Source organism: Pristiophorus japonicus, chromosome 12 (genome assembly GCF_044704955.1).
Source record: "Pristiophorus japonicus isolate sPriJap1 chromosome 12, sPriJap1.hap1, whole genome shotgun sequence".
Taxonomy (NCBI): Eukaryota; Metazoa; Chordata; class Chondrichthyes; family Pristiophoridae; genus Pristiophorus; species Pristiophorus japonicus.
The window spans coordinates 133,212,419-133,238,563 of NC_091988.1; the positions used below are offsets into that span (position 1 = coordinate 133,212,419).

A 26,145-nucleotide genomic window follows, 5' to 3' on the forward strand; every position below is an offset into this window, starting at 1 on the left:
CTCCTCTCCCCCCGCGCCCCCTCTCTCCTCTCCCCCCCGCGCCCCCTCTCTCCTCTCCCCCCCGCGCCCCCTCTCTCCTCTCCTCTCCCCCCCGCGCCCCCTCTCTCCTCTCCTCTCCCCCCCGCGCCCCCTCTCTCCTCTCCTCTCCCCCCCGCGCCCCCTCTCTCCTCTCCTCTCCCCCCGCCGCGCCCCCCTCTCTCCTCTCCTCTCCCCCCCGCGCCCCCCCTCTCCTCTCCTCTCCCCCCCCCCCGCGCCCCCTCTCTCCTCTCCTCTCCCCCCCCCCCCGCGCCCCCTCTCTCCTCTCCTCTCCCCCCCGCGCCCCCTCTCTCCTCTCCGCGCCCCCTCTCTCCTCTCCTCTCCCCCCCCCGCGCCCCCTCTCTTCTCTCCCCCCCCCCGCGCCCCCTCTCTTCTCTTCCCCCCCCCCCGCGCCCCCTCTCTCCTCCCCCCGCGCCCCCTCTCTCCTCTCCCCCCGCACCCCCTCTCTTTCCCCCCCCCGCGCCCCCTCTCTTTCCCCCCCCCCCGCGCCCCTTCTCTCCTCTCTTCCCCCCCCCCCGCGCCCCCTCTCTCCTCTCCCCCCCGCGCCCCCCTCCTCTCTTTTCCCCCCCGCGCCCCCTCTCCCCTTCGTCCTTTTATAATTTAGTAACATTTACTCGCCGATGTGTATTAGTATTAACCCATGGTGTAATGCAATTGATATCGTGTCCTGTGATTCTGATTTATTTATTGCCTCTCTTGCTGGCAGGCCTCTGACATTGAGGGTTTCAGGACTAGGTACGGCTGATAACTGAGTCAGTGTTTGACAGCGCATGTTGTTACAATCCCTTTTATCGACCCTCTACTGCCAGGATCTCTCAGCACTGACTACACCAGGTGCCAGCAGTATTGCAGCACTGATACTACTTGGGTGTAATTACTATCAAAAGTGTTCACTGTAACTAGGTGCCAGGCTTGTCAGGGACCACATCTCCAGTCTTTGCAGTTACGATGGAAGTGATGATGCTGCTGGTGTTGGTGTAAATGGAACGATGCCACACTGCAACCACCCTCCCCGTTGCTCCTCGCATAAATTTAAAATAGGGCAGTACTTGTGATCTATACCCTCTGTGCCCGGGAAAAGAACTGTCCACACCAACTGCCCACTTGACTGATCCAAAAGCAAAATACTGCGGATGCCGGAATCTGGGATAAAAACTGAAAACGCTGGAAATCTCAGCAGGCCAGGCAGCATCTGTGGAGAGGAAGCAGAGTTAACGTTTCGAGTCGTCAGATGGGTCAATGACCCAAAACGTTAACTCTGCTTCCTCTCCACAGATGCTGCCTGACCTGCTGAGATTTCCAGCATTTTCTGCTTTTAGCCCACTAGACTGATGGTGCTGGCAAAAGAATGAATGAGGGATATAAGAGGTGGAGTATATTGTGCCTTTTACCTCGGGAGCGGGCCAGATGGCCTGCAGTCAACATTCCCTTTAACTTTCTTTGGGTGCGTGGTCCCTTAAGGGGCTGCGAGGACCATTCAAAACACCGTGCATGTGCGGCTTTACCCATTCAAAAGCCAGTGAGCTGGCTGCACCGGAGCTCCAGAGCGCCGCGCGGCTTAAAGGGAGCATTACCTGCGATAAGATAAGAATTAGGAGCAGGAATAGGCCATTCAGTCCCTCGAGCCTGCTCTGCCATTCAATAAGATCATGGCTGATCATCTACCTCAACTCCACTTTCCTGCACTGTCCCCATATCCCTTGATTCCCTTAATATCCAAAAATCTAGTGATCTCTGTCTTGAATATAGTCAACGACTGAACATTCACTGTTCTCTGTGGTAGAGGATTACAAAGATTCACCACCCTCTGAGTGAAGACGTTTCGCCTCATCTCAGTCCTGAATCGAATATATTTAAGGTGGAGATAGACAGATTTTTGAATGATAAAGGTGTTGAGGGTTATGGGGAGCGGGCAGGAAAGTGAAGTTGAGACCAAGATCAGATCAGCCATGATCTTATTGAATGGTGGAGCAGGCTCGAGGGGCCGAATGACCTACTCCTGTTCCTATTTCTTATGTTCTTTGGAAAAGACCGACCCCTTATACTGAGACTGTGTCCCCTGGTTCTAGGCTCCACAGTTGGGGGAAGCATCCTCCCTGCATCTACCCTGTCAAGCCCTGTAAGAATTTTGTATATTTCAATGAGATCTCTCATTCTTCTAAACTCTAGAGAATATAGGCCTAGTCTGCTCAATCTCTCCTTGTAAGCCAATCCTCTCCATCCCAGGAATCAGTCTGTTGAACCTTTGTTGCACTCCCTCTATGACAGGTATATCCTGGGGAAGTCCAGAACCAGGGGTCACAGTCTAAGGATAAGGGGTAAGCCATTTAGGACCGGGATGAGGAGAAACTTCTTCACCCAGAGAGTGGTGAACCTGTGGAATTCTCTACCACAGAAAGTTGTTGAGGCCAATTCACTAAATATATTCAAAAAGGAGTTAGATGAAGTCCTTACTACGAGGTGGATCAAGGGGTATGGCGAGAAAGCAGGAATGGGGTACTGAAGTTGCATGTTCAGTCATGAACTCATTGAATGGCGGTGCAGGCTAGAAGGGCCGAATGGCCTACTCCTGCACCTATTTTCTATGTTTCCTTAGGCAAGGAGACCAAAACTGTACACAGTACTCCAGGTGTGGTCTCACCAGGGCCCTATATAATTGCAGGAAGACATCTTTACTCTTATACTCAAATCCTTTTATGATAAAGGCCAATATACCATTTGCTTTCTTAATTGCTTGCTGTACCTGCATGTTAACTTTGTGATTCATGTACAAGGACACCCACGTCCCTCTGAACACCAACACTTCCCAATCTCTCTCCATTTAAAAAATACTCTGCTTTTCTATTTTTCCTAAGTGGATAACTTCACACTTCTCCACATTATATTCCATTTGCCATTTTCTTGCCCATTCACTTAGCCTGTCTATATCCCTTTGAAGCCTCTTTGCATCCTCCTCACAACTTACACTCCCACCTAGCTTCTCGGATCCTTCACCCAGATTTCTCTTCCTGAACCTGGGTACTTATTATTGTGGTACTGTGGATTATTACAGAGGGTCAGTATGTGACCAATAAAATTGGATGGATTCTTCACAATAAATTTTCACACAGGTGTCTGAGTAACGCGTACCATAAACGGAAATGAGCAAAGAATGCACTATGCAAAATAAAAACTGGAAGGATTCGGTGTTCGGATGGGATACTTTCAGGAATTCTTCGGGAATTAGAAGAGGAATTAGTGATTACACAAGGAGTAAGGCATAAGCTTAACATCCATAGGGGGTGGGTGGGCTTCTATAGGATGCTATCAATGAACATTTAAATAGTTGGTTATCATGGAGCAGTCAGCATGGTATGGGGTTTAATGGGTCATGTCTTACAAACTTAATGGAATTTTTCGAGGGGTCATCGAGGTGATTAAGCCAGTGTGATATTTTTCACGTTTGGTTTTAATTCTGTACCACAATTACTTTGCAACACTAGGCCACAAGCCCCCCTTCCAAACCTAACCGCTGACCTGCAGCGCTCACACCTTTACTTGGTTTGTGTGTTTACTGAGATTCAGCACTGGGAACCATGCTGTGACTCAGACTGCCTCCTTTACTGACTGTGGCACGAAAACGCTCTCACCCACAGAGTCAAACAGCTGAGACACCCACACGCAGAGCAAACGTTGCCAACATCACTTCAAAACCTTGAGCTGCCCTGGCAGGTCTCCAGACTCTCACCATGAAACCGGATCGGGCACATTCTCTTTAGCTGCAGTTGTAACACACTGTCGTGCATTGTGTTCAAGCAGTATTCATTGTATAGGCACTGTGTGATGGTGAGTAAGCCTTGCCTGTGTGGCTTGCAACCCACGCTGGATACTAGTTCTGGTGAGTGATATTGGGGGATAGTGCTGTGATTGTCCACATGGGTATGTTTCTAATGTATAGTCAGTGGATGGATGTAAATTATGCATGTGGGAAGAGGGCAATGAGGAAAGAGTATGTGTGCAAGAAACTGTTTTTCTAGTTTCATACAGACGTGTTGCTCGCTAAACCTTGCCAATGATCACTCCATACTTTGAGGGCCAGAAGGGGAGTGATGGAAATTGTGAGTTGGGCCAGAGAAGGAGCAATGCAGATTGACGGGAGGCCGGTGGAATGAGAGGGTGGGCAGACTAGAAGGCAGAGGGATTTGTGGTAGCAAATTGATCAGTTGAGTAGGGAAGATGGAACAATGACAACTGTGAACAGGCCGAGGGAGGCCCCTGTGATTGTGAACAGGCCGAGGGAGGCCCCTGTGATTGTGAACAGGCCGAGGGAGGCCCCTGTGATTGTGAACAGGCCGAGGGAGGCCCCTGTGATTGTGAACAGGCCGAGGGAGGCCCCTGTGATTGTGAACAGGCCGAGGGAGGCCCCTGTGATTGTGAACAGGCCGAGGGAGGCCCCTGTGATTGTGAACAGGCCGAGGGAGGCCCCTGTGATTGTGAACAGGCCGAGGGAGGCCCCTGTGATTGTGAACAGGCCGAGGGAGGCCCCTGTGATTGTGAACAGGCCGAGGGAGGCCCCTGTGATTGTGAACAGGCCGAGGGAGGCCCCTGTGATTGTGAACAGGCCGAGGGAGGCCCCTGTGATTGTGAACAGGCCGAGGGAGGCCCCTGTGATTGTGAACAGGCCGAGGGAGGCCCCTGTGATTGTGAACAGGCCGAGGGAGGCCCCCGTGATTGTGAACAGGCCGAGGGAGGCCCCCGTGATTGTGAACAGGCCGAGGGAGGCCCCCGTGATTGTGAACAGGCCGAGGGAGGCCCCCGTGATTGTGAACAGGCCGAGGGAGGCCCCCGTGATTGTGAACAGGCCGAGGGAGGCCCCCGTGATTGTGAACAGGCCGAGGGTATTGTGGGCAGAATACTGGAAATACAATTGAGGTTGGGAATTGGATGATTTGAGATGGTAGTGGGACGGTGTAGAAGATGATTGGCAATTAGAGGGCAGAGGAGAGCAGTGAAAAGTGGATGTGCACATTGGAGGGAGTTACGGGAAAATTCTGAGGCTACTTGCCTGCTTTCAGTATTTTTAACACATTTGGTTAAAGATGAAGGAAAGGCTAGGGGGGCAATTTTTGTTAAAAGTACATGTCCATTGTATCTTCGGGAGGAAGTTGAAAATATTAGTTGAAATTTTTTTAGAATGTCACGGGGTTGAAATTTGGTTCCGCCCCAATTGGGGGCGGTAACTGAGGCAAGGCAGGACTTCCTGCGCCAGGCGTAGAAGTCCCGCCCCTGCATCGAAATTAAGGTTACCAACACCCGAGAGGAAGTGGGGCGCAGTGTCACACGCTCCACTTCCTCCCGGGTGCGGGCTGTGGTGCTAACCATGGTATTTTTCCAGCACCATGCGGAGAGCCAGGCGAGAAGTCACTTGGGCCCCGTTAGTGCCCCTCAGGGTGCGCAAACGACGCAAATTTCTCTTCGCCTTCTCCCCCAAATTTCTTCCTGTAGTGGAGACTTGCCATTCTTGGCATGTGGGTGTTGCTGACGTGGCCGGAATTTATTGCCCATCCCAATTGTCCTCGAGGTGGTGGTGGGACTTCTTGAACCGCTGCAATCGATGCGGTGAAGGTGCTCCCACAGTGCTGTTAGGTAGGCAGTTCCAGAACGTTGCCTGTGTGATGATGAAGGAACGGCCGATAGATGTCCAAGTTGGGATGGTCTGTGACCAGGAGGGTACTTGGTTCTTTGCGTCTTTGGACTATTCTGCTGATGTCACATGGGGAGGAGCCCCAGGGACCTAGGGTTTCCTTGTGTATGGAACACAAAAAGTTAGTATGCAGGTACAGCAAGTAATCAGGAAGGCAAATGGAATGTTGGCAGAGAAGTCCTGCTACAACCGTCCAGGGTATTGGTGAGGCCACACCTGGAGTACTGCATACAGTTTTGGTCTCTGTATTTATGGAGGGATATACTTGCATTGGAGGCTGTTCAGAGAAGGTTGACTAGGTTGATTCCGGAGATGAGGGGGTTGACTTATGAAGTTTAGGTTGAGTAGATTGGGACTATATACTCATTGGAGTTCAGAAGAATGAGAGGTGATCTTATCGAAACAGATAAGATAATGAAGGGGCTCTATAAGATGGATGCAGAAAGGATATTTCCACTGATGGGGGAAACTAAAACTACGGGGAATAATCTTAGAATAAGGTGTTGCCCATTTATAACAGATGAGGAGAAATGTCTTCTCTTAAGGTTGTAAATCTATGGAATTCTGTGCCCCAGAGAGCTGTGGAGGCTGGGTCATTGACTATTTTTGGCGGATATAGACAGATTTTTGAGCGATTAAGGAAATAAAGGGTTATGGGGAGCGGGAAGGGAAATGGAGCCGAGTCCATGATCATATCAGCCATGATATTAAATGACGGAGCCAGCTCGAGGGATCACATTACCTACTCCTGCTTCTATTATGTTCTTGTGTATCCCTGAGGAGCTTCACTTTTTGTAGAGTGGTCTGCATTTTGAATTCCCCTTGGGGGGAAAAAATGTCTAGTCAGTATTCGTACCCCATAAGAAATTCTGCACCATTAGAGGCATGTGCACAGTCTTGGTCTCCATATTACAAAATGGATGTAGAAAGCACTGGAGAAGCTGCAAAGATGATTTACCATGATGATACCAGAACTGAGGCGCTATCGCTATCAGGAGAGACTGAACTGGCTTGTGGCTCTTTTTCTTTAGAAAAGAGAAGGTTGAGAGGTGACCTGATAGAGGTCTTTAAAATTATGCAGGGGGTTTGATAGGGTCGTCATAGAGAAGATGTTTCCACTTGTGGAGAGTCCAAAATGAGGGGCCAAAAATATAAGATCGTGACTAATAAATCCAATAGGGAATTCAGGAGAAACCTCTTTACCCAGAGAGTGGTCAGAATTTTAGGAGAAGTTCGATAAGGAGAAGATCGACAAGGAGAAGTTCGATAAGTACATGAGGGAGAAAGAAATAGAAGTGGATAAGCTGATGGGGTTAGATGAAGTAGGGAGACGGGAGGCTTAGGTGGAACATAAACACCAGTGTGGACAGTTTCTGAACTGTAAACTCACTGTAATTGCTGGCTGGAGGCAACAGCATGTGACTCGGGGAGGATTCTCTGTTCTGCTTGGTTTTGAAGGTTGTCTGGCTAGCATATGGCACTTAGCTGTGGAAGATGCCTGTGCGTGAGTTCTTTTAACGTGGGGTGGCCGTTGCACACTGGCTACCACACGGGCTTAGCAGAGCGAGGTCTTGGTCCAGTGGCAAGGGGGTCCGAGACGACTGGCGGCCAGACTCTACTGTATGGGTCTAGTTGCCGACGGTGGGATGCGAGCCGTAAGCTCGGCACTGAGCAGCGCCCTTCGGTGAGATGGTGAGAGATCCGGGGGATGAGAGATTTGAGGCAATGCTTTCCTCTGAGGTATCAGCTCCTGACTGTGGGCAGGCATTGGGATGGCCAGAGGTCCACTTTGTGGAAGGAGGAGAGGGCAGAGTGGCCGCCGCCATTGTGCACACCGCATGCCCGATAGGGGCTCCGCAGTTGAATGGAACCAGCGGCTGGGGGGAGAGGCCAGAATGTCGCCAGAAGGAGGAATGCCACATTGGGGCCTTCCTCCCTCCCACGACTTAGCCGTACGGTGGTGCCAGTTATAAAAATCACCGGTCTGAGTTTTCCTTCACTGCAGATAACCAGATTTTGCCTTCTCCCCACCCCCCCTCCCCCCCTCCCCCCACCTCTCGTTGCAGGTTATGCAGGTGGTGCGTGAGCAGATAACCAGATCGCTGAGCACAAAGCCAAACTCTCTGGATCAGTTCAAGAGTAAAGTCCGCTGCCTGAGTTACTCGGAGATCCTGAGGCTGCGGCAATCTGAGAGAATGAGCCAGGATGACTTCCAGTCGCCGCCGATCGTGTACGTTGCTCCGTTATCCTCCCCCTTCACTCGCACTTGGTGTTGGTTATGTAATTGGTAGCTGGGGATTGCCTTTCATTCAGTGTACGCCCTTGTTTCCCTCCAGTGGAGGGCACTCAGTCAGACCTCCTAGGCATGAAGTTGCTCCGGTGTCCCCTTGGTTCAGTCAGTAGCACTCTGGCCTCTGAGTTAGAAGATTGCACATCCAAACCTACTCCCAAACTTTACCACGCTAACTTGGCTGACGCTTCAGTGTCGTATTGATGGAGTGCTGCAATACCAAAAGCTGTGGTCCTCTGCATGAGGTGTTGAACCATCCACCTGCCCTGGTATAGTTCACACGTATGTTGAGGGTCCTGCGGTCATACTTGAAGGACGGAGTTCTCCCAACAATCCTCCTTCACCCAGTACTACCAGAAAAAAACAGACTAATGGGCCATTTGTCTCATTGATGTTTGTGCAGTACTTCCGTGTGTAAAATGGCTGCTATATGTGCCTGCTTAACATGTCACTCCATTGCATGTAAAGTGCTTTCAGATATTTTGGAGAAAGGTCCTATATAAATGCAAGTCGTTAGGATTTCACCTCATGGAGGAGTAGCCAGCAGTGCTCGCATCTGGCCGGTGATGTGTTTTTCCAGAGTCACTTTGCTTGAGATTGGTTCTCAGGCCAGTTGAGGGTCACGATCCCGTTGCTTTCAGTAGAGGGCGCTCCTCAACATTGACGTCATTGGAAGATGTTGACAGTGAGGGGGGAACCCAACTGAACAGGCATCCCTGGCAGCTGGTGATTTGTAAAAGTCGCACAGTATTTTGTGAGTTGGTGCATATTTGTTTCAACAATAACTACTTGTAAACTTGAAGTCATCCAAAACTCGACCCGTGTCCCAACTCGCACCAAGTCCCGCTCACCCATCACCCCTGTGCTCACTGACCTACATTGGCTCCCGGTTAACCAACATTTTGATTTCAAAATTCTCATCCTTGTTTACAATTCCCTCCGTGGCCTCGCCCCTCCCTATCTCTAATCTCTTTCTGCCTCACAACCCCTCTGAGATGTCCGCGCTCCACAAATTCTGGCCTCTTGAGCATTCCTGATTATAACTGCTCAACCATCGGCCGTGCCTTCAGCTTCCTGGGCCCTAGCTCTGGAACTCCCTCCCTAAACCTCTCCGCCTCTCTACCTCTCTTTCCTCCTTTAAGGCGCTCCTTAAAACCTACCTCTTTGATCAAGATTTTGGTCACCTGTGCTAATTTCTTCTTAGACTTGCTTCCACTCTAAAAGTGATTTCTTAGGTGACTGAATAGTCCAATATGGGAATTACAGTCTCTGTCACAGGTGGGACAGACAGTGGTTGAAGGAAAGGTTGGGTGGGACTGTTTGCCGCACATTCCTTCTGCTGCCTGCGCTTGCTTTATGCATGCTCTTGGCGACGAGACTCGGTGCTCAGCGCCCTTCTGTGAAACAAGCACACACCTTGGAACGTTTTACTATGTTAAAGGCACTATATAAATACAAGTTGTTGTTTTTTTCGATATACAATGGAGCGAGACTTCCCTTCCTGTAGGTGTTGCTGTGACCAGGTGCTGCTTGTGTGCTGACCTGAAACACTCTGTTCCCAGTGAGCTGCGGGAGAAGATTCAGCCCGAGGTGATGGAGCTGATCAAGCAGCAGCGTCTCAACCGGCTGTGTGAGGGTACCAGCTTCCGCAAAATTAGCAGCCGCAGGCGGCAAGGTACTGGCTGGTTTGTTTGCTGCTGGTTACTGCACTGTGTCGTGTGGCTAAAGCCAAGTTTGTGTGTGGTTATTGTTTATGAATTATGATAGTTCCCCTCTCATGGCTAGATTCCTGGATCCTTACCATGGAAGAATGCCAAACTCTTATTACATTGGTAAGAAGTTCAACAAGAAATAGTTTGTAGTGATTATGGAATTTGCCCACGAGTTGGTCAGTCAATGCAAGCTGAATTCTTCCTTTCAGCATCCGCCATAACTGCAAGGGTTAATTAAGTTGATGTTCCCCACCCCACCCCAGCGTGCGAACTTCATCACATTTAATCTTGTTAAGTCTTGAATCCCTTGCTTGTGATTTCAAATGTGTGGATACACTCGGTTGGTGAATTTACCTACAAAGGGTCTAATCAGGTCTGGATGGCATGCCATCAACCTGATGGGCAAAGTTCTTCATCAAAGATGCACACAGTTGCAGACAATTACTTAAACAGACTTGCACCCCTTTTCACTGCCTCTGAAAACCAAGCATAACTGCACTTCACCGATGGCGACGTGAGGAAAAACTTTGTTACGCAGTGAGTGGTTAAGATCTGGAATTCACTGCCTTTAAAGGCTGGTGGAGGCAGACTCAATCGTGGCTTTTAAAAGGGAGTTGGATAAGTACCTGAAGAAAAAACTTTGCAGGACAATGGGAAAAGGGCGGTGGAGTGGGACTAGCTGGGGTGCTCCTGCAGAGCCAGCATGGGCTTGATGGGCCAAGTGGCCGCCTCCTATGCTGTACCTATTCTATGATTTATGAACAATTGGTTGTGCGGTTTTGTACTCTGATCTTCTGTGCATTTCCCCCTCCCCAATCTTCGGTGATGGAACCTTCAGTCCACTTGGCCTGACACTCTGAGGAACGTTCCCTCACTCTGCACCTGCTGGCTGTTGCCCCCTCACGGTCTCTCCCTCCTTCGCTCTGTCTTTGCTCCTGGTGTCTCTTCCTCCTCTTCTCTCTGTAAACTCCTTCGCCTTACTGACTGGTCTGTTTCCTTCAAAAACCTCCTCTTCAAAAAAGTGCCTCCTCCACTGTGCCTTCAGTCACCTACCTTGACTCGACTACTGCTTGGTGTCTTATTTGCTTGGTTTAGCAGGTCCCAGCAACCCTCTGCTACTTCAAGCACATGGCCATTCTTCACGCGTGAGCTGAGACGATGAGTATCCTATCCGACCGAAGGAAGCATCACAGCTGAGCCGGATCCTGTCCTCGTTCAATCTCCACATGCATACACTGTCCAGCAGGGAGCACTGAATAGCGATTAGGAACAGGAATCTTTGCTGTTCTGCTGCCGCCCTCCACTCCCCACCCACCCATCTCCAAACAAGGGGTTCTGAGGTTAACTGTAACACCCCATTGCAGTCTAAGATGAGATCAGAAAATGCAGCACAGAGCAGTGATCAAACCTGGGAGCTTTCTGGTCTGGTCTCTAATTACTGGGCAGTGAATTTGCCAGTAGAGCCATCTGTGGGCTGAAGTAATTGGGGCAATGCTCTGTTCTTGTCTATTGGTCATCATAGTATTAACCATAAAAGTACGGTTCATTCTGTTTCTGGTTAGTACAGTGTGTATGGTTACATAGAAATAGAAGCAGGAGGAGGCCATTCAATCCCTCGAGCCTGCTCTGACATTCAGTGAGATCATGGCTGATCTACCTCAACTCCACTTTCCTTCACTATCCCTTGATTCCTTTAATATACAAAAATCTATCGATCTCTGTCTTGAATATACTCAGACTGAGCCTCCACAGCCCTCTGGGATAGAGAATTCCAGAGATTCACCACGAGTCCTAAATGGCCGACCACTTATTCTGAGACTGTGACCCCTGGTTCTCAAATCCCCAGCCAGAGGAAACATCCTCCGTGCATCTACCCTGTCAAGCCCTGTAAGAACTTTGTATGTTTTAATGAGATCACCTCTCATTTTTCTAAATTCTAGAGAATATAGACCTAGTCTACTCAATCTCTCCTCATAGGACAATCCCCTCTTCCCAGGATTCAATCTGGTGAACCTTCGTTGTACTCCCTCAATGGCAAGTATTTCCTTCCTTGGGTAAGGAGACCAAATTCCAGGTGCGGTCTCACCAGGGTCCTATGTAATTGCAGTAAGACGTCTTTACTCTTGTACTCAAATCCTCTTGTAATAAAGGCCAACATACCATTTGCTTTCTTAATTGCTTGCTGTACTTGCATGTTAACTTTCAGTGATTTGTGTACAAGGACACCCAGGTCCCTCTGAACACCAACATTTCCCAATCTCTCTCCATTTTAAAAATACTCTTTTTCTATTTTTCCTCCCAAAGTGGATAACTTCACATTTCTCCACATTATGTTCCATTTGCCATGTTCTTGCCCATTCACTTAGCCTGTCTATATCCCCTTAAAGCCTCTTTTCATCCTCCTCTCAATTTACATTCCCACCTAGCTTTGTATCAGCATCAAACTTGGATATATTATATTTGGTTCCCTCATCCAAATCATTGATCTAGATTGTGAATAGCTAGGGCCCAAGCACCGATCCTTGCGGCACCCCACTAGTTACAGCCTGCCAACCTGAAAATGACCCGTTTATTCCTACTCTCTGTTTTCTGTCCATTAACCAATCTTCAATCCATGCTAGTATATTACCCCCAATCCCATAAGCCCTGATTTTTTTCAATAACCTCTTGTGTGGCACCTTATTGAATGCCTTCTGAAAATCCAAATACACCACATCCACTGGTGCCCCCCTTATCTATGCTGCTAGTTACAACCTCAAAAAACTCTAACAGATTTGTCAATCATGATTTCCCTTTCATAAATCCATGTTGACCCTAATCCTATTAGTATTTTCTAAGTGCTCTGTTACCACGTCTTTAATAATAGATTCTAGCATTTTCCCTACTGCTGATGTCAGGCTAAATGTCTGTCGTTCCCCGTTTTCTCTCCCCCTCCTTTCTTAAATAGCAGGGTTACATTAGCTACCTTCCAATCTGCGGGAACCGTTCTAGAATCTATGGAATTTTGGAAGATGATAACCAATGCGTCCACTATCTTTATAGCCACCTCTTTTTAAAACCCTAGGATGTAGGTCATCAGGTCCAGGGGATTTATCGGCTTTCAGTCCCATTAATTTCTCCAGTATTTTTTTTTTACTAATACTAATTTTTTTCAGTTCCTCATTCTAGCTGGTAGTTTCTCATTATTAATTGGTAGTGTTTAGTACGTGGTTACTTGGTACAGTGCTCAGTGTGTGATGCTGGTTATTTCTGTGTGGCATAACTACTATGTGGAGTAAAGTAGCATTTGGTTACTGATTAGAGCTGGTTGTGTGTGGTTACTGGTTTGTGCAATGTTGTTTCTTGAGGGAGTACTGGTTAGTGGTGTTTGGTTTCTAGTTGTTGTGTGCAATTACTAGTTCATGCGGGTGTGTGTGTGTGCGCACACGTAGTTACTGGTTAGTGCAGTACAGTGCACTCACCTATTTTTTCTTTTGTTCTTTCCACAGATAAGTTCTGGTATTGCCGGCTGTCCCTCAATCACAAGGTGCTGCACTATGGAGACCTAGATGAGAACCCACAGGGTGAGGTGGCCTTTGAGTCGCTGCAGGATAAAAGTAAGCAAAACTGTGCAGGGTTGGGAAAACTCCAGTGATTCTACCTCACTTCTCCAATAAATATCTCTGTTCACCATCGCTACACATTGACCTGAACACCAACTGTCGATCTCAGTCTTTGCTTAATTAAATCACTCATCAACCTTCTATGCTCAAGGGAAAACCAGCTAAGTCTACACAACCTGTCCACATCATTTAACCTTTTAAGCCCCCGGTGAATCATGCTAATGTAACTGTGCTACACCCCTCCAAGGCCAATTTATCCTTTGAAGGGCGGTGCCCAAATTTGAGCACAACACACTCGATGAGGTCTGCCAAGACTCAGTATAACTTTGTATTGATAAAATCCAATGTTCCATTAGCCTTTTTAATTACTTTCCTTAACCTGTCCATTATCTGGAGAGCAACAACAGCCTTGAAAGGTCACTATCCAGTTCAGCTTTCTCAAGCCTGAGTTTATAAACCCTTTGGTGAGCGTCACTATTATTTTTATTTCTGTGCAGCTCTGTGATCATTCTTTTGCAACTACTTCTCGAGATGATTATTGCACAAGAGCCGAAGAAAAGTCCAGTCAGCCTGTCAAGCCCACGCCTTCCATAGAACCATACGCCATCTGCCCTTCACTGCTCTCTGCCCTCCACCAAATTTTATATTATGGGTGCAGCTTATCCAAAAGCTCTTCCTCTACTTCCTTGCTCCCTCCGCATCACAAGATAGTCAAGGCCAAACCACTGTTGCGTACACACGTGGTTCAGAAACAGTCCCTCCAGTCCCTGCTGCATTCACACCTTGCTGCTCATAGGCAACTTGTGTGTTCCTAAGTTATTTTTTGAATCCCAAGATTCTCGGGCAGTGAGTTCCTGAAGTATGATATGGAAAACATTAGGTGATACTGAGCTAAGAAGCATATAAAACTGTGTCTCAATCTCAGTTGAGCCTCAGTGAGAATGTATATTACCCCCTAACATTTATCTTGTTTCTATTGTTAGCTTTTGTTTTATTAAAAAAAAAATCATAATCCAATGAAAATTGTATTGTTATTTACTGGCAAATAATCTGAATGTGAGCACCTCTGACAGTGCAGCACTCCCTGTACATCCCCTTGTCTGGTGTTAGCTGTAGCTCAGTGGCTAGCACTCTTGCCTCTATCAGAAGGTTCAAGTCCCACTCCAGAAATATGTGCACAAAATCTAGGCTGATACACCAGTGCAGTACTGAGGGAGTGCTGCACTCTTGGGAGGTGCCGTCTTTCGGATGCGACATTAAAACAAGGCTCCTTCGACTCTCTTAAGTGGACGCAGAAAATAACCATGGAACTATTTCAAAGAAGATCAGGGGAGTTATCCCTGGTGTCCTGACCGCCATTTATCCCTCAATCAACATTACTAAAACAGATTATCTACGCACTGTTGGTGTGAGCTTGCTGTGTGCAGATTGGCTGCCATGTTTCCTAAATTACAACAGTGACTACACTTCAAAAAGTACTTGATTGGCTGTAACACGCCCTGGGATGTCCTGAGATTGTGAAAGACTCTATATAAATGCGTGTACTTTTTTTTGTGCAGTTAGAGATTTGTGGGATGAAATTCCCCTGTTGTACCCCTCCAGGGGGCGCTAACGGGGCCCGTGGGAGTTAGCGGAGGCGCAAAAACGGTAGCGCCGCGACCCTGCCGGTAGCACTCCGGGCTGCCACGCCTCCAGCAATGACATCGTCGTGCGCAGCAATCCGTTTTGGCCTCGCAGTGGCCCATGCCTGTCCCGTGGAAGGAGAGGGACATTGAAACACATCAGTGTTACACGGAGAGGCCACGTAGCGCTCCGCGATGCGCCTGCCTCGCGCCCCCAGTCCTGCCCGAGAGGAAATGGGGCATGCGACATTGCTTTGCACTCCCTATAAGGGGCGGTAATCCAAATCCCGCTTCTGGGGCGGGACCTCTGCCCGGGTACAGAATGTCCGGCTCCGAAGATGTTACCGTCCCCAACTGGGGCGATAGGGAATTTCGGCCCCTTGGTTTGGGGATTTGGTTTTGCAAGTGGTGCAGAATAAGTACACATACAGTTTTTTATAATGAGAAAAAGCTATTTCAGATTCCACCTAAGCTCTAAATACACATTCCACAACCTCATTCTTTCCCACACCGCTCTTGGAACTCCTCCTGCGCTCCTCACTCAGCTCTCCTCCTCCTTCCCTCCAGCTTCTAAAACCACCAGCTTGCTGCCCTCTAGCCACATTCCTTGATTTACCTTGTGTTCTCTTCTACTCTCAACCTTTATGGTGTCCTATGTCGGTGGGTTTTGGCACTTCATTTATGTTTTTCAACTGAACTCAACACAATTTTCACTCCACCTTACAATACCCCTAATGTCCTCACACACTCAAAATACTACATTATACTCTGCTAGTCACCAGTAAACTGCATGTCACTCTGGTGATTACCAGTACATTACATTGCATTCTGTTGATTACCAATACACTACATTATATTCTGGCTGATTGTTACAATGCAATGTGATATGCTGCTGTCCTGTTTTGGGGTTTTTGACCAAGTATCTTGGTATGATTTGCATTAAAATATTACTATTAAGTTAAACTTAGCTCACAATGGATTAAGATTCCTGCAGTAACCAGAAGCTGAGGGGAAAGAAGCCAGGCAGACTGGTTTGTGGAGTGATGCCACCTACATACCTCTCAAGCCTGAAACACTCGGTCAGTAATTCATCCCAAACAAGAGATTGCTGATCTGGCTTCTTTCCTGTGAACCATCATTATATTGGAATGTCCTCTTCTTTGGAGAAACAGCAAGAGATCATTTCTGGAGATGGGTGGGGGCACCATTGGTTTAATTGGCAGCCTTAACTGGCTAATCCTTGGACTAGGAGAAGATCAGAAGTCAAGTGGCTGACTTCCTGACCAGCTGGGGCATAAAAGGATCTGTCTAAGAGTCAATTCTACAAGGTCTGCTGAGAGATCCAGGCGGGAGACGATTCTTCTTTAATAATAGAGACAACCTGGTTCAGAACAAACCTTGGTCAGAAAAGGGAAATTTAGCCTGCGACAGTAGGACAGTGTTTAATTTGTTAAGAGGAGTGATACAGAATCAAGTTGAAATGTGGTGGTATATACTAATGTTTCTCAAGCCATTCACTTAACAATTGTAAAATGGTTGTTGATTTTTATTCAACTTGACTTTAAAATCACCTTTCAGAACATAGTGAGGGGAGCACTGCTCTGTCGGAGGTGCCGTCTTTCGGATGAGACGTTAAACCCCCCTCAACGTCTGCCCCCTCAAGATGTAAAAGATCCCATGGCACTATTTCGAAGAAGAGCGGGGGAGTTATCCTCGGTGTCCTGGCCAATATTTATCCCTCAATCAACATAACAAAAACAGATTATCTGCTCATTATCATATTGCTGTTTGTGGCAGCTTGCTGTGCACAAATTGGCTGCCGCATTTCCCACATTACATCAGTGACTACACTCCAAAAGTACTTTGTGGCTGTAAAGCGCATTGTGACGTCCGTTGGTCATGAAAGGCGCTATATAAATCCAAGTGTTTCTTTCTAGTGCATGGTGACACATGCAAGGTTATAGTACCCAGTTCCTAAAACAAGGGGGCTTCATTGTTATGACCCCAGGTCATGCCATCATATGACTGTGGTCAGTAAAGGTAAACTCATCGTAAGGTATATGGGATCTGGTTACAAGATAGATCAGTGATATTGAACTCTGATATCTAGAGCAGATCTGAAATTTGTAAAAATTGCAGTACATTCTGTCGGTTACTCGTAGACTACATTATACTCTGATCACTAATTCACTACAATACACATTGGTTACTAGTACTTCACAATACATTCTGGTCACCAGATGTTATGACTCTGGTCATCAGTACACTGTTGCACTCAGTCAGTAGTATTCACTAGTGTGCTTCCATCTGTGTCAAGTTTCTCTTGCTTGTCAGTGTCAGCTGTGGGTAGCACCCTCATCTGAGTCCGAAGGTTGTGGGTTCAAGTCCCACTTCAGGAACTTAAGCACATAAAAATCTAGGCTGACACTCCAGTGCAGTGCTGAGGGAGCGCTGCACTTTTGGGTGAGATGTTAAACCAACGCCCCGCCCCGTCTGTCCTCCCAGGTGGACGTAAAAGATCCTGTGACACTATTTTGAAGAAGAGCAGGGGAGTTATCCCTGGTGTCCTGGCCAATACTTATCCCTCAATCAACATCACAAAAAAACAGATTATCTGGTCGTCATCACATTGCTGTTTGTGGGAGCTTGCTGTGCACAAGTTGGCTGCTGCGTTTCCCACATAGTTAATTGGCTGTAAAGCGCTTTGAGACATCCGGTCGTGAAAGACACTATATAAATCCAAGTCTTTCTTTCTCTCTAGTTCCTGTTTCAGATATCAAAGCAGTGGTAACTGGGAAAGACTGCCCCCACATGAGAGAGAAGAGTGCCCTAAGACAAAATAAGGTACAGCTCAACTGTTTGTATGTGTATGCAGAATATATATAATTGTTGGATGAAAAAAGACCACGGTCGACCTAGTTCACCTTCTACCATTCGGTAGTCGCACAATACAACGATAATGGAGTTGTTGACCAATCATAGCAAGCAATCTCTATCAGAGTCTACAACAGACGCAGACACGAGGCGAAGAAACCTCCCAGTGGTGGAGGGCTTTGGGAAAACCACCTGTTCCTCCCGAGCATGCTGCACATATCTCAAATTACTCGTATTTTATCCCAAAACGTAATTTTCTGAACAAAATCAATCTTATTTGCATCTGGATGAATCAACACTCTCTGCAATCACATCACTTCTCGACCTGGAGTGTTAGCTGTGGCTCTGAATCAGAAGGTTGTGGGTTCAAGTCCCTCTGCAGGGACTGGAGCACAATAAAAAAATCTAGGTTGACACTCCCAGTGCAGTGCTGAGGAAGGGTGCTGGGTCACTATCATATTGCTGTTTGTGGGAGCTTGCTGCACGCAAATTAGCTACCAAGTTTCCTACATTACAACAGTGACTACACTCCAAAAGTACTTCATTGGCTGTAAAGTGCATTGAGACATCCGATGGTCATGGAAGGCGCTATATAAATGCAAATCTTTTTCTCTTTTCCAGTGCGAACATGCCCAATTTACATAATCGCTAATCCTTCCATCCCCTCAATCATTCTCGTTGTTCTCTTCTGCATCCTTTCTGTACTGTGGTGACCAGAACTTTACACTGTGCACCAGTGAGTTACAGAGTGGCAGGATTACCTCTCAGTTTTGTCTCAATATTGACCTTTTAATAGATTCCAACATAAGATTTGTTTCACTCACTGCCACCAAGCATTGTTGTGATGGCTTCAATTCACTGTCAATCAGGACCCTCAGATCTTTCTTTTTCCATATACAGTATTTTCATAAGTATGTGTAGGTATGTGCAATGTACATGTGTGTATAAGCATGTATCTATAATGTATATGTGTAAGTGCCTGCATGCATAAATATATTAAACTCTCAGGCCGATTTTCATCAGCCTGCTGCCGCTGACATTCCTCCTGAAGATCCGCCCAGTGCCACTTTCGGGGTGGCCTGGAGCGGGAGGGAGGGGAGAGCGGACGGCCGAGTGGCGCAACTGAGCTCCCGCCCGCCAAGCTCCCAGATTCCTGTGGGCGGGACTCAGCGGCAGAACGGGGGTGGACCGCTGGAGGCTGGTCTGTCCCCGACGGTAAGTCTGAAGAACCTGGAAAAAAAGGTAAGTGAACATTTTAAAATCTTTTTTCAACAGCGACTTACCTGCATGGGGTCCCCTGAAGGTCTTCGGATAGCTTTTGTATTTTTATTTGTGATTTTTTTTTTCAGGTCTTCGACCCTCCGTGGGCCCGACTCCCTCCTCGGTGACACTTGGGCGGCAAGCTCCTCTGCCGCCGAGAATGAGAGCTCCCGCCCCCGCCGCCCATTTTGGCGGGGCAGTCTTCCATTTACCGCCTGCCGACCTTCGAGGGATCTTATTACATAGAAACATAGAAAATAGGTGCAGGAGTAGGCCATTCAGCCCTTCGAGCCTGCACCACCATTCAATAAGATCATGGCTGATCGTTCACCTCAGTAACCCATTCCTGCTTTCTCTCCATACCCCTGATCCCTTTAGCTGAAGGAAACTATCTCTAGTGCAGTATCAGGCTGAAACAATGACAGGTCCTGACTGCATTACACACAGAGATTGTTGTGTCCAGGCAGGTCCAGGAGTTATTTAAATATGGTATCACATTGGGACCTTTGTAATTGTCTATTTATACACCGTGACCGAAGCAAAGCCCAGTCTCGCTACAAACTAAAATTTTTATGTTTTTCATATGAAATTTTAGACGGGCCAATATATTGAGCGGCCGATTTTCAGCAAGGCCTTCGCCCGCCCAAGTGCTGCCGAGGTATTGGACAGTACTTTGGGCGGGATATTCATGAAGATATTCTTGCTATTGAGGAGTGCAGTGAAGGTTCACCAGACTGATTTCCGGAATGGCAGGACTGACATATGAAGAAAGACTATATAAGGGCCATATCTAACTCCCTCTTGAATATATCTAACGGACTGGCCTCAACAACTTTCTGTGGTAGAGAATTCCACAGGTTCACAATTCTGAGTGAAGAAGTTTCTCCTCATCTCGGTCCTAAATGGCTTACCCCTTATCCTTAGACTGTGACCCCTGGTTCTGGACTTCCCCAACATCGGGAACATTCTTCCTGCATTTAACCTGTCCAATCCCATCAGAATTTTGGATGTTTCTATGAGATCCCCTCTCATTCTTCTGAATTCCAGTGAATATAAGCCTAGTCGATATAGTCTTTCTTCATATGTCAGTCCTGCCATTCCGGGAATCAGTCTGGTGAACCTTCGCTGCACTCCCTCAATAGCAAGAATATCTTCATGAATATCCCGTCCAAAGTACTGTCCAATACCTCGGCGGCACTTGGGTGGGCGAAGGCCTTGCTGAAAATCGGCCGCTCAATTATTGGCCCGTCTAAAATTTCATATGAAAAACATAAAAAATTTTAGTTTGTAGCGAGACTGGGCTTTGCTTCTGTCACGGTGTATAAATAGACAATTACAAAGGTCCCAATGTGATACCATATTTAAATAACTCCTGGACCTGCCTGGACACAACAATCTCTGTGTGTAATACAGTCAGGACCTGTCATTGTTTCAGCCTGATACTGCACTAGAGATAGTTTCCTTCATTATTCTGTGGAAAATGCACCCCAGAAAAACTGGGTCCCACAGTTTAGCCTACATGACCATCATTGGCCACAGACTTGAAATGTAGAGCTCATAAATAGAAATGACTTCATTTCTATACACTTTTTTTGGTTTATTGTTTACTCTCTGCCTTTATAGGAAGTCCAAGAGCTGGCCTTCTCCATCCTACATGACCCCGATGAGGCGCTGAACTTCATCGCTCCAAACAAATATGAGGTAAATGTTGGTCGTTTGATGCAAGGTTTAACAGAGAAGCTGCTTGAAGAGCAAAACCCACTGCTGACTGCATGATCATGGTGAACATGTTATCCTCCATATGTCAGATACCAAATAATATCTGGAAGTCTAGTCCTGTACTGTGTAGCACCCCATCCTAAAGGGCCTGGTGCTCGATTTGCCACTGAAGTTTGTTCTTTGCATATACCGTACCATGTCCTTTTCTACTGTCAGTTTTCCCCCATCACTTTACTCTCTCCTCTCCTGAAGATGCTGTCATACAGTTTCACAGTCACTAGTGGGCCTCCATAAGAACAGAAGAAATAGGAGCAGCTGCAGGCCATTTGGCCCCTCGAGCCTGCTCCGCCATTCAATAAGATCATGGCTGATCTGATCTTGGCTTCAACTCCACTTCTCTGCCTGCTCCCCATATCCCTTAACTCCCTTATCATTCAAAAATCTGTCTATCTCAACCTTAAATATATTCAATGACCGAGCCTCCACAGCTCTCTGGGGCAGAGAATTCCAAAGATTCACGACCCTCAGAGAAGAAATTCTCATTTCCAGTTTAAATGGGTGACATTTATTCTGAAACTATGCCCCCTAGTTCTAGACTTCCCCATGAGGGGAAACATTCTCTCTGCATCTACCTTATCAAGCCCCCTCAGAATCTTATACGTTTCAATAAAATCACCTCTCATTCTTCTAAACTCCAATGAGTATAGGTCCAACCTGCTCAACCTTTCTTCATATGACAACCCCTTCATCTCAGGAGTCAACTTCAGTACTAACGTTTCCCTATTTAAATCTATGATGGTAAACTTGGTCTGCAAAAATATTAGCAAAGCAGATGAAGTATGTTGCAGAACACAAACCACTCCATTCCTGTTGAGTAGGAGAATTGCCAGAGCAACTCAATGCAGAGAGATGAAAACTGCAAATGTTGGAAGCACACAGCAGGTCCATGAGCATCTGAGAAGATAGGTTCATGTGGGGACAGAGCACTTGTTTGAAAGCGGAGACAGACAGGTGGGCCCCAATTCAGGACTGATCAATAAATGAACTGCTATTATTTCAGCTTTCACCCAGCATTCTTATCCTGAGCTGTGATAAAAAGACAGCTTCTTTAAATAGGCTGAGTCAGCTATAAACAGGAGCTTGCACCCTTATGTATGCTGTGAATGGGGTAGCATGCAACTGATCTAACAACTGCCCTTCAAATAAAATATTACACAGTCTCTCCTCTCCACTCTGAAAGGCAGTATATACAACTCACTGTTGGGCTTAAACTAAGGCTGGAATTTTCCTTACCTTTCCTTACCTTACCTGTCTCTCTTTCTCGACTTATCTCTCTCTCTCTCTCGACTGCTCTCTTCCCCGTCTCTCTCTCTCTCTTCCCCCGTCTCTCGCGCTCTCTAGCTCTCTCTCGCGGCGCTCTCTCGCGGCAGCCTTTCTCTCTCTCTCGCGGCAGCCTTTCTCTCTCTCTCTTTCTCTCTCTCTCGCGGCAGCCTTTCTCTCTCTCTCTCGCGGCAGTCTTTCTCTCTCGCGGCAGCCTTTCTCTCCCAGCCTTTCTCTCTCTCTCTGCCCAGCCTTTCTCTCTCTCTCTCTCGCGGCAGCCTTTTTCTCTCTCTTGCGGCAGCCTTTCTCTCTCGCGGCAGCCTTTCTCTCCCAGCCTTTCTCTCTCTCTCTCTGCCCAGCCTTTCTCTCTCTCTCTCTCTGCCCAGCCTTTCTCTCTCTCTCTCTGCCCAACCTTTCTCTCTCTCTCTGCCCAGCCTTTCTCTCTCTCTCTCTGCCCAGCCTTTCTCTCTCTCTCTCTCTCTCTCTCTGCCCAGCCTTTCTCTCTCTCTCTCTCTCTCTGCCCAGCCTTTCTCTCTCTCTCTCTCTGCCCAGCCTTTCTCTCTCTCTCTCTGCCCAGCCTTTTTCTCTCTCTCTCTCTGCCCAGCCTTTCTCTCTCTCTCTCTCTCTCTGCCCAGCCTTTCTCTCTCTCTCTCTCTCTGCCCAGCCTTTCTCTCTCTCTCTCTCTCTGCCCAGCCTTTCTCTCTCTCTCTCTCTGCCCAGCCTTTCTCTCTCTCTCTCTCTCTGCCCAGCCTTTCTCTCTCTCTCTCTCTCTGCCCAGCCTTTCTCTCTCTCTCTGCCCAGCCTTATTCTCTCTCTCTGCCCAGCCTTTCTCTCTCTCTCTCTGCCCAGCCTTTCTCTCTCTCTCTCTGCCCAGCCTTTCTCTCTCTCTCTCTGCCCAGCCTTTCTCTCTCTCTCTCTGCCCAGCCTTTCTCTCTCTCTCTCTGCCCAGCCTTTCTCTCTCTCTCTCTGCCCAGCCTTTCTCTCTCTCTCTCTGCCCAGCCTTTCTCTCTCTCTCTCTGCCCAGCCTTTCTCTCTCTCTCTCTGCCCAGCCTTTCTCTCTCTCTCTCTCTGCCCAGCCTTTCTCTCTCTCTCTCTGCCCAGCCTTTCTCTCTCTCTCTCTGCCCAGCCTTTCTCTCTCTCTCTCTGCCCAGCCTTTCTCTCTCTCTCTGCCCAGCCTTTCTCTCTCTCTCTCTGCCCAGCCTTTCTCTCTCTCTCTCTGCCCAGCCTTTCTCTCTCTCTCTCTGCCCAGCCTTTCTCTCTCTCTCTCTGCCCAGCCTTTCTCTCTCTCTCTCTGCCCAGCCTTTCTCTCTCTCTCTCTCTCTCTCTGCCCAGCCTTTCTCTCTCTCTCTCTCTCTCTCTGCCCAGCCTTTCTCTCTCTCTCTCTCTCTGCCCAGCCTTTCTCTCTCTCTCTCTCTCTCTCTGCCCAGCCTTTCTCTCTCTCTTTCTGCCCAGTCTTTCTCTCTCTCTCTCTCTCTCTCTCTCTGCCCAGCCTTTTTCTCTCTCTCTCTCTGCCCAGCCTTTCTCTCTCTCTCTCTGCCCAGCCTTTCTTTCTCTCTCTCTCTGCCCAGCCTTTCTCTCTCTCTCTGCCCAGCCTTTCTCTCTCTCTCTCTGCCCAGCCTTTCTCTCTCTCTTTCTGCCCAGCCTTTCTCTCTCTCTGCCCAGCCTTTCTCTCTCTCTCTGCCCACTCTCTCTCTCTCTCTGCCCACTCTTTCTCTCTCTCTGCCCACTCTTTCTCTCTCTCTGCCCACTCTTTCTCTCTCTCTGCCCACTCTTTCTCTCTCTCTGCCCACTCTTTCTCTCTCTCTGCCCACTCTTTCTCTCTCTCTCTGCCCACTCTTTCTCTCTCTCTGCCCACTCTTTCTCTCTCTCTGCCCACTCTTTCTCTCTCTCTGCCCACTCTTTCTCTCTCTCTGCCCACTCTTTCTCTCTCTCTGCCCACTCTTTCTCTCTCTCTGCCCACTCTTTCTCTCTCTCTGCCCACTCTTTCTCTCTCTCTCTGCCCACTCTTTCTCTCTCTCTCTGCCCACTCTTTCTCTCTCTCTCTGCCCACTCTTTCTCTCTCTCTCTGCCCACTCTTTCTCTCTCTGCCCACTCTTTCTCTCTCTCTCTGCCCACTCTTTCTCTCTCTCTCTGCCCACTCTTTCTCTCTCTCTCTGCCCACTCTTTCTCTCTCTCTCTGCCCACTCTTTCTCTCTCTCTCTGCCCACTCTTTCTCTCTCTCTCTGCCCACTCTTTTTCTCTCTCTCTGCCCACTCTCTCTCTCTCTCTCTGCCCACTCTCTCTCTCTCTCTCTCTGCCCACTCTTTCTCTCTCTCTCTGCCCACTCTTTCTCTCTCTCTCTGCCCACTCTTTCTCTCTCTCTCTGCCCACTCTTTCTCTCTCTCTCTGCCCACTCTTTTTCTCTCTCTCTGCCCACTCTCTCTCTCTCTCTCTCTGCCCACTCTCTCTCTCTCTCTCTCTGCCCACTCTTTCTCTCTCTCTCTCTGCCCACTCTTTCTCTCTCTGCCCACTCTTTCTCTCTCTGCCCACTCTTTCTCTCTCTCTCTCTGCCCACTCTTTCTCTCTCTCTGCCCACTCTTTCTCTCTCTCTGCCCACTCTTTCTCTCTCTCTGCCCACTCTTTCTCTCTGCCCACTCTTTCTCTCTCTCTCTCTGCCCACTCTTTCTCTCTCTCTGCCCACTCTTTCTCTCTGCCCACTCTTTCTCTCTGCCCACTCTTTCTCTCTGCCCACTCTTTCTCTCTCTGCCCACTCTTTCTCTCTGCCCACTCTTTCTCTCTGCCCACTCTTTCTCTCTGCCCACTCTTTCTCTCTGCCCACTCTTTCTCTCTGCCCACTCTTTCTCTCTCTCTGCCCACTCTTTCTCTCTCTCTGCCCACTCTTTCTCTCTCTCTGCCCACTCTTTCTCTCTCTCTGCCCACTCTTTCTCTCTCTCTGCCCACTCTTTCTCTCTGTCTCTGCCCACTCTTTCTCTCTCTGCCCACTCTTTCTCTCTCTCTCTGCCCACTCTCTCTCTCTGCCCACTCTCTCTGCCCACTCTTTCTCTCTCTCTCTCTCTCTGCCCAGCCTTTCTCTCTCTCTCTCTCTCTGCCCAGCCTTTCTCTCTCTCTCTCTGCCCAGCCTTTCTCTCTCTCTCTCTCTGCCCAGCCTTTCTCTCTCTCTCTCTCTCTGCCCAGCCTTTCTCTCTCTCTCTTTCTGCCCAGTCTTTCTCTCTCTCTCTTTGTGCCCAGTCTTTCTCTCTCTCTCTCTCTCTGCCCAGCCTTTCTCTCTCTCTCTTTCTCTCTCACTCTCTGCCCAGCCTTTTTCTCTCTCTCTCTCTGCCCAGCCTTTCTCTCTCTCTCTCTGCCCACTCTTTCTCTCTGCCCACTCTTTCTCTCTGCCCACTCTTTCTCTCTGCCCACTCTTTCTCTCTCTCTGCCCACTCTTTCTCTCTCTCTGCCCACTCTTTCTCTCTCTCTGCCCACTCTTTCTCTCTCTGCCCACTCTTTCTCTCTCTCTGCCCACTCTTTCTCTCTCTCTTTCTGCCCAGCCTTTCTCTCTCTCTGCCCAGCCTTTCTCTCTCTCTCTGCCCACTCTCTCTCTCTCTCTGCCCACTCTTTCTCTCTCTCTGCCCACTCTTTCTCTCTCTCTGCCCACTCTTTCTCTCTCTCTGCCCACTCTTTCTCTCTCTCTGCCCACTCTTTCTCTCTCTCTGCCCACTCTTTCTCTCTGCCCACTCTTTCTCTCTCTCTGCCCACTCTTTCTCTCTCTCTGCCCACTCTTTCTCTCTCTCTGCCCACTCTTTCTCTCTCTCTGCCCACTCTTTCTCTCTCTCTGCCCACTCTTTCTCTCTCTCTGCCCACTCTTTCTCTCTCTCTGCCCACTCTTTCTCTCTCTCTGCCCACTCTTTCTCTCTCTCTGCCCACTCTTTCTCTCTCTCTGCCCACTCTTTCTCTCTCTCTGCCCACTCTTTCTCTCTCTCTGCCCACTTTCTCTCTCTCTCTGCCCACTCTTTCTCTCTGCCCACTCTTTCTCTCTCTCTGCCCACTC

The 26,145-nt window shown here is 48.3% G+C and overlaps 1 protein-coding gene across 9 annotated transcripts in view; it reads left to right on the forward strand.

Annotated features, from left to right (window-relative positions):
- LOC139277463 (engulfment and cell motility protein 2) overlaps positions 1 to 26,145 on the forward strand; it is a 175,585-nt gene that overhangs the window by 139,676 nt on the left and 9,764 nt on the right. For all 9 annotated transcript variants that reach the window (XM_070895946.1, XM_070895951.1, XM_070895950.1 and 6 more), the window contains 5 exons: positions 7,786 to 7,949; positions 9,572 to 9,684; positions 13,210 to 13,317; positions 17,707 to 17,789; positions 20,703 to 20,780. In XM_070895946.1, the coding sequence (XP_070752047.1) occupies positions 7,786 to 7,949; positions 9,572 to 9,684; positions 13,210 to 13,317; positions 17,707 to 17,789; positions 20,703 to 20,780 (546 nt within the window). The remainder of the gene's footprint in view (positions 1 to 7,785; positions 7,950 to 9,571; positions 9,685 to 13,209; positions 13,318 to 17,706; positions 17,790 to 20,702; positions 20,781 to 26,145) is intronic.